This window comes from Halichoeres trimaculatus, unplaced genomic scaffold, assembly GCF_033239565.1.
Source record: "Halichoeres trimaculatus isolate MK-OKI-2021-1 unplaced genomic scaffold, fHalTri1.1 fHalTri1_scaffold_7, whole genome shotgun sequence".
Taxonomy (NCBI): Eukaryota; Metazoa; Chordata; class Actinopteri; order Labriformes; family Labridae; genus Halichoeres; species Halichoeres trimaculatus.
Window position 1 is genome coordinate 36,368,691 of NW_027437185.1, and position 11,873 is coordinate 36,380,563.

Consider the following 11,873-nt stretch of genomic DNA (forward strand, 5'->3'; position numbering starts at 1 on the left):
ACAGAAAGGTTCTTGTTGGTATTTCTTGGACTTTTCTAAAACTGACTCACTGCTCTGGTTCGGACAATCGTGTTTTTGTTTCTGACAAGAAATGCTGCACTAGCCTTTATTTAGCCGCCTTGATCAAATGTGTGTCCCTTTAGTGGTTTTTAAAGCAGAGCATGTTTGTGACATTGATTCATCATAAAATTTACTTTCCGCCATAATTCGGATGTGTCGACAAAAGACAATTCAGGAAATCCTGAGCCTTTGAGCCTTTACCATCCGGCTCACGATTGACAGTCACCGAACTTGGATGTTATTTTTCACAGATGCCGACATTTTCAGCGAAACAGCCGTCATCGTTCCATCCTCCGATTTGGTCCGTCTGCACGACTTCTCCACAGTCCTGGTTCCCCTCGTAGCTGTTGGGCTGCCCGGCCTGCCAGTACCTGATGTGGAAGATATCAGAGGGATGAGGTTTTATGAGGAAGTCCTGACAGTGTTAAACTTGTTGCATTAAAGAGGGGGGTATTGGTCGGCCAATCAGAGTGAAGGGGGTTTGTGGAGTGGGGAGCCTTAAAGAGACAGCAGCTAAAAGAAAGTGTTTCAGACAGAGAATGAGATAACGGTCTTATAAAACACCACTTTGAGGAAAAAAGGGGATTTATTGAACTGGAACCAAGAATAAGAGTTGTGAATTTTACAGGCTAAGTTCTCCTGAAGTGTCTGAACTTTTTAAATGTGAACGGTGAAAATCAGTGAGAATTTGTCGGAGAGGCAGAGAGCCAAAAGATGCTCAGCATTTCCACTTAATACTCTGACGAGATTTCCAAAAACGTACGTGGTGGTGACTGGGGTCCCATCCACCCACATCCAGTCCCCCTCTGTGCCACTGTCCGTCAAACCGATCCAAGCGTTTACTCCTGTAGCCAGCAGCCCGTTGATAAAGACCTGATATCATGAAACACACACAAGGACTGAAGACATTCATTTGGTCGGCAAACGTTCTGTCATTTCCAGACATAAAGCCGCTACTTTTTACTCACACTTTGAGCCACACTTATACAGCGATGCAGCTAATTTATAGATTTTTATTATTATTTATTTTTTTTTACAGCCATTTCATTTTCATGCGAGGCTCTTTGTTAAAAAAAAAAAACAGTTTGGACATTATTTGAAAATTGTGCTAATTTAGGGTTTATCTTTAATCTGCAAAATGCTTTTGTCTACCTAAAAAAACAAAATGATTTTAGACCTGGGGTCAACCTTTAGCTTATTTTTACTTTACATTTAAATAAATAAAAGAGCAAAAACAAAAATATGCACAGCTTCAGCTTCAATGTAACAAATGATTTAATTTCACACTAAATTAACGAGCTCCAACAGCCGTAATCCAGCGCCCTGGTTAGAAAGTTACAGCAGAATTATTAAGGATAATTTACACTACACTTGTGTAAGAAAATCCATGTAAGTCAAATTATGAGATAACAGTAAAAAAAAAAAAAATGTGTTAAAAAGTTATAATTATGGGGGAAAAAAAATAATTATGAGAAATTCAAAGTTATAAGATCAACAAAATCAAAATATTAAGATAAAAAAGTCAAAATTATGAGTAAAAAAGTTATAATCAAGAGATAAAAAGTTGAAATTAAGAGATATAATGCTGAAATTTTGAGATGAAAGTTGACATGGGATAAACAAGTGAAAATTATGAGATCAAAAAGTCAAAATTTTGTGACAAAAAAAGTCATAAACAGTCATAATTATGACTAAAAACAACAAAATTATGAGATAAAAAAGTCAAAATGATGACTTTAAAAGTTACAAATAAGATACAAAGTTGAAGTTCTGAAATAAAATGTAAAAATCATGAGATTTTTTTTGTCATAACATAAAGAGTTATAAATATGGAATAAATTATGAGATTTAAATTTGAAATTATGAGCTAAAAAGTCACGATTACTACATCAGAAAAGTCATAAATATGAGATGAAAAGTCAAAATTTTGAAACAAAAAAGTCAAAATTGAAAAAAAGAAGAAATATTGTAAATTAAGAGATAGAAAGTTAAAATTATGAGAAGAAAGGTTGGCACAAAATAAAAGGCACAATCATGAGATAGAAGTTGAGATTATGAGATTTATAGTTTAAATATTGAGATAAAATGCTGAAATTATGAGAGTAAAAGTAGAAATTATGAGATTTATGTGATTCTGCTTGCGTCGTAATCACCTGACTCTTAGAGCACCCCTTCATGTATAAATATCTCATGTTACAACTTGTGGTTTCTAGGTGCGGCCTGTACGTGTACATTTTTTTTCCTTTCTAAGTTTTAGTTGGTGTGCCCAATAGTCCAGATATTACGGTAAATAATCACCTCAAACCTGTGATGTTTCATTCACACAGGTCTCCCTCACCTGTTTCTCTCTGCTGTCAATGACGGCCAGATCCGCTCCTTTGGAGAGGCAGTAGTTTCTGCTCACAGTCCAGTTCTTCTTCACGGCTGACACAAAGAAACAGCTGATGTCAAACTTCTTCCAGCCTGTCTCACAGGGCCGGGCTGCGAAATGAAAACATGGACGGAGAAGAGAACATCACAAACAAACAAATGAAGAGTTAAAAAAGAAAGAGATCAACCTTTCAGGGACCATTCCTACCTTTAATTTTGTTGACCTTCTTCTCTAACTGATCTCTAACTGCTGACAAAGTGCTGTAACTGTTCTGTAACTGATCTTTTTCCTTCTGCAGAGAGTTGAAGCGAGTTTGCAGCTGATCCTTATCACTCTTCACTGAGGAATAACTCCCCTGTAGCTGATCTCTGTTTGTCCTCATTGTGTTAAACTGTGTCTGTAGTTCGTTCTTTTCTCTCTGCAGGTTGTTGAAGTTTGTCTGTAGATGATCTTTCTGTTGTTCCAGGTTATTGTAGTTTTGCTGCAACGCGTCTTTCTCTTTAGTCATGTCACCTCTGACTTTGTTGACCTGCTTCTCTAACTGATCTTTAACTGCTGACAAAGTGCTGTAGTTGCTCTGTAACTGATCCGTTTCCATCTGCAGAGAGTTGAAGCGCGTTTGGAGCCGATCCTTTCCTCTCTGTAACTCATCTCTGTTTGTCCTCAGGCTGTTGAACTGTGTTTGTAGCTCAGTCTTTTCTTTCTGCAGGGTGGTGCAGCTTTGCTGTAGCTGATCTTTCTCTGTGGTCAGGTTCTTCAGTCTGGCCTGGAGCTGTTGATCCGATCCAGTGCTGTAAGCAGCCTGCATCGGGTCTGCTGACGTGGGATGACTGAATAAGAAACCTGAGAAATGATTTGGGTTGTAACAGCGCACATAATTAAAAACCCCTTCAGCATGTTCACACCAGACAGCTTCTAAATTTAGCTGAAAGTCAACTATTTGGAAAGATATTTTTTCTCAAAAAAAGAGGAAGGAAATTCATATTTGATGACACAACAACAAAATGAGTTACTGTAGATGAGTTGTCCCACGTTTCCAGCCAACAGGACGGCACACAGTAATCCCAGACACATAGACACACGTCTGGAGGGAGCCTTTCTCCTCTGAGTATCTACGATACCAAAGAAAACAACAATCAGACACATTTTTCAGACAGAGGAAAGACTTTCCTAAATTTGACCATGGCAAAAACTACACTGCAAAAGTTTTTAGTGTAAAATTACAGTAATTTACTGGTGAAGCTGCTAATTCACTGTAAGTTAACAGTGTCATGACTGTAAAAAGAAATATTGTAAGTTATAGTAGCTTAATTATCAAATGCAGTGACTTAGAGTGCAGTAATTTATTGAAGATAGATCAGTTATAGTGTTTTAGGAGAACTAGTCAAACAAAAAACTACCTACACTGTAAAAAAAATTCACAGTAAAATAACAGTAAAATACTTTCAGCAGGAAGTAGTTGTAATTTCCTGTAATTTTACAGTGTAATACTGTGTATTGTGTTACAACATGTGAATCAATCAACCAACTTTGATTTATAGAGCTCTTTACAACACACAAGGTGACCAAAGTGCTTTCCATTAAAATCAGGACACAGCAGTTCAAATTCAGTACAATGAATATAGAATATAACTCAATAAAAATGGCAAGAATATCTCACCCCATTACTGTTTGTTAAAAGCCTGTCTGAATAATAAGGTTTTAAGCCTGAGACCCCATCATGTATCGAGGTGTTCTGTAGGGGGGAACAGGCTGTTTCTGCTCCACATGGCATGGACGAGCTGTGTGTGCACTACTCAACATACTGTCCAAGCAGTGACAAATACTGAGTCAGGTGTAGCACCCCCTGCAGGCTGGGACTAATCAATCAGGGTCTCATATCCACTGTGTTCCTTCCTCACTCTTGGTAACAAAACGCCATCACAACAAAATTTATTTCACTGTAAAACAAAGGTAAAATACTGAGGTTACAGGGATATTTTTTGCTGTATTTAAACGTGACAGGATTTAGTTTAGCTATTTGAACATTTTATTCATTGAATAACTTATTTTCCCTGTGTTTTGTCTCTATTTGTTTTTTGTTTTTTTTTTGTCAGTAACTTTGTGGTTTTGCTGCTGCGTGTCTTAGCCAGGTCTCCTTTCACTGGAAAAAAAAATGAAATTTTATTTTATTAAGTGTTTATTTTTAGTGGAAAATGCCTTTTCAGACTTATTATGAACCACATTCACATGACCAGTCCAAAAAAATGTCTTGTTTCAGGTTATTTAAAGACAAAAATGAGACCTTAATTGCTGTAACAAGGTAAAAAAAAATAAATAAATAAATAAATAAATGCCAATGGGACAAGAAAATTTGCTCAACAATTTGCTTGCAATGTCTTACAACAAGAACTTTTCTCTTGTTCCAGTGGTAGATTTTTTTACTCTTGAAACAGGCAATTCAAATCTCATTTTGTTTTTATAATAACTTGAAATAATAATAATAATAATAAATATTTGTATTTTTTACTCATTTATTATTATTATTATTATTATTATTATTATTATTATTATTATTATTATTATTATTATTATTATTATTATTATCATTATTATTATTATTATCTATTCTTTTCTGTAAATCAAAATGACAATGAAAATAAATGGTTTAAAAAAAAAAGAAAGAAATACGAAATTTTTCTGGACTGGTCAGGGGACTATGGCTCATATCAAGTAGGAGAATAAATTTTTACTTGAAATAAGACAAAAATGCTTCATAAGATTTAAGTTTTATGCAGTAATGAAACAGATTTGAATCTCAATTATGGAAAACCCTGCTTCCAGCAATTTTTTTTACAGTACTGTTTTCAAATACAGCAGAGATTGTTCAAATCTTCTCCTAAATTAAAAGAAAAATGTTCCTATATCAGTTATTCTGTCCTTAACGTGCCTTTAAATTGATGAAAAAGTCGTTTTTACAAATGCACAAGAATGACAGTTTAAGATTAGCAGGTTAATACTCTACCACTGGGGATGAGGCCCTCCATTGTGAAATTCCTCCTCGGGTCAAATCCGTCATCCACCTCCATCAGATCCATCCTGATGATGGTCGAACTGTTTTCACACACACAACACTTTGAAAGTTCCTTGGTTACACTTTTTATAAATCAGCTCTTCAGAGTTTGTTTTAACTGGTTTCAATCCGGGAAAAAAAACAACAACTCAAGATAGATTTAAAATTTACAAATAAAAAAATCCCCCAAATTAAGCTGGTCTAATTTTATGAGACTTGTTCAGCAAATGTTGAATTCTTCTTCAGGGTAATCCAAGTATTCAAGAGGTAATAAGATAAACTCACTCTTCAAGGATGATTCTTGCTGACAGTGAAATGAAAATAAACTTATATTTAATAATTTAAGAGACAGAAGTCAGAATGTGCACCAACCTCCAGTCCAAGATGTCAGAAAACAAGGTGCTGCCTCTCGTTTACATCAACCTCAAAGAAAAGCAATGATCATTCAGTCTTATTTATGCAGAAAACAGGATGCTCTTTTTTTCTCATGTCATCAAACGTGTCAAAACGTGTTAACCACACTTGGTCTGGTCAGTCCTCATGAATGTACAGCGTGTTTCTGTTCTAAGGTCAGGGTCGTAGGTAATTTTTGGCCAAAGTAACTTCAAGAAACAAGCTGAAGTTCACCTATCCTCACAGGACGCCGTCTCCTGGGCTCCAGATCTTTATTTTTTGTGGTTTCCATTCCCTTTTCCCACACACCGGCTTCCTGAAGTCTCAGGTCAGATTTTCAGGTCACAATTATCTCCAGAAACCAACCAAAGTTCAGATCAGAAAGGCTCTGCATCGTTATCGTCTTTTTGTTTCTGTTCTTTCTTTCCCACAGACTAACTTCCTGAAAAAGTCAAATCAGACAGTTTCATTTCTGCACACACAGATGCACACAGACAGACACAGAATAAGGAGAGTCTTAATAAGACATTATTTAGAGGTTTCTTGAAGTTGAGCAAAGCAGCAGCCCTCAGTGTGGGATACTGGGTTGGACCCTGATATTCCTTTAAAACTGTTTTATTTTGAGTGAAACCAGGATCCTAAAGGGGGTTATGCCACTGAGTACTCGGTTCCACCTACAAATCCCCCAGTGACACCTGCCAGTTGCACAGCAGCAACGTAAATTCTACCCTCCGTGTCAGCTTGTTAGTAGCTGGAGCTGATACGTGAGGCAACGACAGGCTGTAAGTGTGAGTGACAGGGGGAGAAGCTCCTCAGTTGTAGCTGTAGCTGCTTATTGGTGAAAAGAGAAACAATCTGTAAACACAACGCTCATCGTTTTTAAGAAAGGTAAACTCGCTGGGGATCGATAAAACCTCTGGATCAGTCCAGAACAAGTAAATGTAGAACTCAGAAGATGCTACGGGGAAGGGTTATACTTCAAGATCTCTGACTGGCTCATTTCACTGTCAATCAAAAAGGGATTCGGCCTCAGACAGATCATCCAATCATCATGCAGAAGCCCAGCGTCCAGGCCAGCCCACTGCCTCATAGACCCCCAGAGACGCTGAGCGTCCGATGGGCGGGACAAAGCCCAGCGTTTATCCAATGACCGTCCAGTTTCCACAGTGGAACAACCCACTCTACGCTTCCCCGCTGAAGTCAGAAGACGCTCAGCGTCCGACTGTGTTAAAGCACTGAGACGCTGCGGGGATGAATGAGAAGGAGGTGGAGCCAGTTACCTGTGATAGGAGCTGATTCTGAACTAAAGATGAAGGAATTCTAGCTCAGATTTCATCAATGAAATGTACACACAGCAGAACATATCTCCACTTTTTATGGAGACATTTTAGGGGAAGCTGAGCTTCCCTTGCAGTCTTAGAGCAATCGCCACTGCTCAGCAATACCTGTGAGTTGCTCAGCGACACCTGCTTATTAATAAGTGACACCTAGCATCCTGTAAATGACACCTGCCAATTGCTCAGTAATACAGTGGTACAGTGACTCCTGCCAATGGCACCGTGACCTCAAAAGATGTTTATACTGTTCCCATACAGGGATGGACATGGTCAGCAGCAGCAGGCTGATTATCCTCAGAGAAAGGTTCAAACTTGTTGTGATGGTTCAACATAAATTCTTTTTGTGCTGATTCATAACCAGGTGTTTGTTTTCCAGAGACGCTGAGTCTCAGTCAGTGTTTGGGGCTAAAATAGGGTATAACAGTAAAACTGACAGCTCGGAGGAGAAAGAAGGAACAGAGAAGTTCCTCTTGGTGGTTTCAATGTGAGTTCTGGTTTCATGACTGATACCGGAACGTGTGTTCTCTCAGCACAAGTTGAATTTTTTTTTTATTATTATTTTGTATGGCATCACTTTTGTACAGTGGTGAAAGGGGAATCAGTTTCATATTGATTTGTAAATCATTCCTGTTCATTGACATAAATAACATGAGAAAAGTTGACTGTACAGCTGTTGATACCAGAGCAGTTTAGTCAGTTAATAATAATAATAATAAAATTAATAATAATTATATATATATATATATATATATATATATATATATATATATATATATATATATATATATATATATATATATATATATATATATATATATATATATATATATATACTTTATTTTATTTTTTGAAATAAAAAAAAATATATTTTTTTTTGTATAGTACATGAAATAATATTTTGTAGCAGTACCAGATTAAAAATGACCAATACAAAATGTTGTGTGTATTTTCAAAAGTACGCCATTACTTTCAGTTGTGTATTTGCATTTTATTAATCACACAGGTGTCATTTTTCAACAAACGTCCATTCTAAAAAACAAAATAATATTTAAAATTACCAGATCTCAACACTCATGGCACACTCTTTCTAATATGAAATGAAGCGATTCACATTTGATTTCATGAAACAGCGATGTCGGCTACATGGTGATACAGATATAATACTTGATAATGTTAAAGGATGGTAGATGATATGCTTTCAATCATGTCAGTGAGTATAAATGACAAAATAGATGGTTGAATAAAAAGTGTGAGCACCGTATTTCTATCAGAAATCAGAGCAGCAGTACAGGAAGTGATTTTGATTTGTTCACTACAAACTAGAAATGTAACAATGCAGAAATAAAAATAAAGTTGGGGTAACAACACTAAAGCTGCTCCACCAATTAGAAACCTTCATCTTGCAGGCCCCGCCCCCCATAGTTCGTGGTAATTTCAAAGTGGTAGATCAGTTACCCCAGAACCAAATTTAGACCAAAGTTTCTTGGGTTGAAAAGCACATAGTTCCTCAAAAAGTCTAAAGTTCCTGGGAAAATTATTACACTAGTTTCCTTAACACATTCCTTGGTTGTATTTGAAGGTTTCCCTTCAGAGTTTAAACATCAGATCAGAGCAAATACCCCCTATGATGATGTAAGTAATGCATTTTTAAGGAACTGTAAATTGTCGGTGGATTACATCATTTTTGGTCACATTCAGATTATCCCAGAAATCAAACACAGCACGGTAACATCAGGCATAGGACGCATACTCGCTATCATTAGCATGAAGGTATTCTTTTTTCACAGATCCAGTTGTTTCCAAGGTTACAGACAAAATCATCCCACTCTCCGCTCCGGCTCATTCTTCCACAGTCCTGGTCTACGCCGAAGCTGTTGGGCTGCCCAGGCTCCCAGTACCTGATGAACAACACACCAAGAGCTTAATGCTGAATTCATTAACATTTAAACTCTCTTCAGGTCTTGATCCCATGTGATCAGAGCTGGTTCAGTGAGGAAACTCTTACGTTGTGGTTACATGGGTCCCATCCACCCAGTTCCAAGTCCCCTCTCGAGCACTGTCCGTCAGACCAATCCAGGCGTTTTGTCCTGACGACATCAGCCCAGCCACGAAAGTCTGTTTGAAAAAAAAATACAAACATTTTCCCACCAATTTTCTGTCTGTGTTTTTCATCTCACTTATTTCTTTCTTTGTACCTACCCTTTCCTCTCTGCTGTTTATGATGGCCAGGTCAGCCCCCTTGAAGGTGCAGTAGCCCCTGCCCGAACTCCAGCTCCTCTTTGTGGCCGACACGTAGTAACACTTTTCACCAAACCTCTTCCAGCCCCTCTCACAGGGCCAGTCTGCAGATTAAAAAGAAGAGAAAGAAAGTCACCAACACTTTAAAAACAAGTTCAACTTAGGTTCTTTGAACCAAAAGCTTACCTTCAAACTTTTCAACCTGCTTCTCTAGCTGATCTACAACCGTCGACAAAACGCTGAAATTTGCCCTGAGCTGATCCTTTTCTCTCTGCAGAGAGTTGAAGCGTGTTTGTAACTGATCCTTTTCTCTCTTCACTGAAGAGTAACTCCCCTGTAGCTGATCCCTGTTTGTCCTCATTGTGTTGAACTGAGTCTGTAGCTGATCTCTGTTTGTCCTCATTGTGTTAAACTGAGTCTGTAGCTGATCCCTGTTTGTCCTCATTGTGTTAAACTGAGTCTGCAAGTTGTTTTTTTCTCTCTGCAGGTTGTTGAAGTTGGTCTGTAGCTGATCTTTCTCTTTGGTCATGTCACTTTTAGCTTGAGCAGCCTGCTTCTCTAACTGATCTTTAACTGCTGACAAAGTGTTGAAGCGTGTTTGTAGCTGATCTCTGTTTGTCCTCATGCTGTCAAACTGAGTCTGTAAGTTGTTTTTTTCTCTCTGCAAGTTGTTGAAGTTGGTCTGCAGCTGATCTCTGTTTGTCCTCATTGTGTTGAGCTGAGTCTGTAGCTGATCCCTGTTTGTCCTCATTGTGTTGAACTGAGTCTGCAAGTTGTTTTTTTCTCTTTGCAAGTTGTTGAAGTTGGTCTGCAGCTGATCTCTGTTTGTCCTCGTGCTGTCAAACTGAGTCTGTAAGTTGTTTTTTTCTCTCTGCAAGTTGTTGAAGTTGGTCTGCAGCTGATCTCTGTTTGTCCTCATTGTGTTGAACTGAGTCTGTAGCTGATCCCTGTTTGTCCTCATTGTGTTGAACTGAGTCTGCAAGTTGTTTTTTTCTCTTTGCAAGTTGTTGAAGTTGGTCTGCAGCTGATCTCTGTTTGTCCTCATTGTGTTAAACTGTGTCTGCAAGTTGTTTTTTTCTCTCTGCAGGTTGTTGAAGTTGGTCTGCAGCTGATCTTTCTGTTGTTTCAGGTTATTGTAGTTTTGCTGCAACGTGTCTTTCTCTTGAGTCATGTCACTTTTAGCTTGAGCAGCCTGCTTCTCTAACTGATCTTTAACTGCTGACAAAGTGCTGTAATTGCTCTGTAACTGACTGTTTTCCCTCTGCAGAGAGTTGAAGCGTGTTTGTAGCTCATCTCTGTTTGACCTCATACTGTTAAACTGAGTCTGTAGTTCGTTCTTTTCTCTCTGCAGGTTGCTGAGATTCCTCTTCAGGTCGTCCCTGTCTGTTGCTAAATCACTGTTGTTGGTCTGTCTCGTCAGGTTACTCAGTCTGACTTCAAACTCTTCTTTTCCTGAAGTTGAAGCCTCATAGTTCTCAGCACTCCTCATTGGGTCTGCTGTCGTTTGATGGCTGAACGTGAAATCTGTGAATCATCCATAAAGAGTAAAGACAGAATTATTTTGTAAATTTCTCAATGCTTCTGAAATTTTGAGCAGTAGAAGGGAATAACTTACAGTAGAGGATTTGTCCGATGTTTCCAGCCAACAGGAGGGCACACAGTAATCCCAGTAAGGACACAGAAACACTTCTGGAGGAAGCCTTTCTCCTCTGAATATCTACAATACCAAAGAAAACAACTCAACGCTGTATTCTGATAAAGGTGAAGCCTTTTTAATTTGATCAAACACTTCCTCTCTGATTAGTTTGGGTTGTATTTCAGGTTGATATCGTACCACCGGTCACAAAGCCTTCCTTTGTGAGGGACTTCTTGAAGAGCACGCCATCGTCGATCTCCATGGGATCCATCTTGGCAACGGGTCGATCTGTTTCCAGTGATGAAGAAGAGTCTTTAGAGATACTCTCAAGTCAAAGGGGCCAGATTCACTGAACTCCAACCAAAGCACAATCCTTTCTCTACAGTTAAAGTCAATGAAATTTTAACAGTGTTTCCAAACATCAGGATAGGAAATGTTGATACTTCCAAAGTAGGAGAAGGAAATATAAAGTTATCACGGCATTGTTTCCAAGAGTCAAGAAGTGGAGTGAGAAGTATCATCAAGAAATTCATCAAGAAATTCAAAGAGAGATGTACCCTAAAGAGACCAGAACAACTACCAAACCACACAAGTTCAGGACTTAGCCCAGTCAGGAAGTGTCAAAGTGTTAAAGAAGACCGTCAGAGCCCTGATGTCCCAAAAATGGACTCTCACTGGGAGCAAAGTGCTCTTTAAGCCAAAATGTACTTACCTCTGATCCAAGAAGGCAAAAAAAAGTCGGTGTCTGACTGCAGCAGCGTTAAGATGCCGCCTCGTATCGATCCA

The 11,873-nt window shown here is 38.2% G+C and overlaps 2 protein-coding genes across 2 annotated transcripts; both read right to left on the reverse strand.

Annotated features, from left to right (window-relative positions):
• Positions 1 to 298: 298 nt before the first annotated feature.
• On the reverse strand, positions 299 to 5,508 carry LOC141793186 (uncharacterized). The gene is made up of 7 exons (XM_074673678.1): positions 5,436 to 5,508; positions 3,957 to 3,959; positions 3,445 to 3,543; positions 2,639 to 3,274; positions 2,399 to 2,541; positions 824 to 933; positions 299 to 431 (listed from the first exon to the last, which is right to left on the reverse strand). Exons 1-7 carry the CDS (start codon positions 5,506 to 5,508, stop codon positions 299 to 301), a joined length of 1,197 nt encoding a protein of 398 aa, XP_074529779.1.
• Positions 5,509 to 8,972: 3,464 nt separating this feature from the next.
• Positions 8,973 to 11,358, reverse strand: LOC141793187 (uncharacterized). Its single transcript, XM_074673679.1, has 6 exons — positions 11,286 to 11,358; positions 11,067 to 11,168; positions 9,638 to 10,975; positions 9,413 to 9,555; positions 9,219 to 9,328; positions 8,973 to 9,111 (listed from the first exon to the last, which is right to left on the reverse strand). The coding sequence occupies exons 1-6, from the start codon at positions 11,356 to 11,358 to the stop codon at positions 8,973 to 8,975; spliced, it is 1,905 nt and encodes a 634-aa protein (XP_074529780.1).
• Between the last annotated feature and the right edge of the window lie 515 nt (positions 11,359 to 11,873).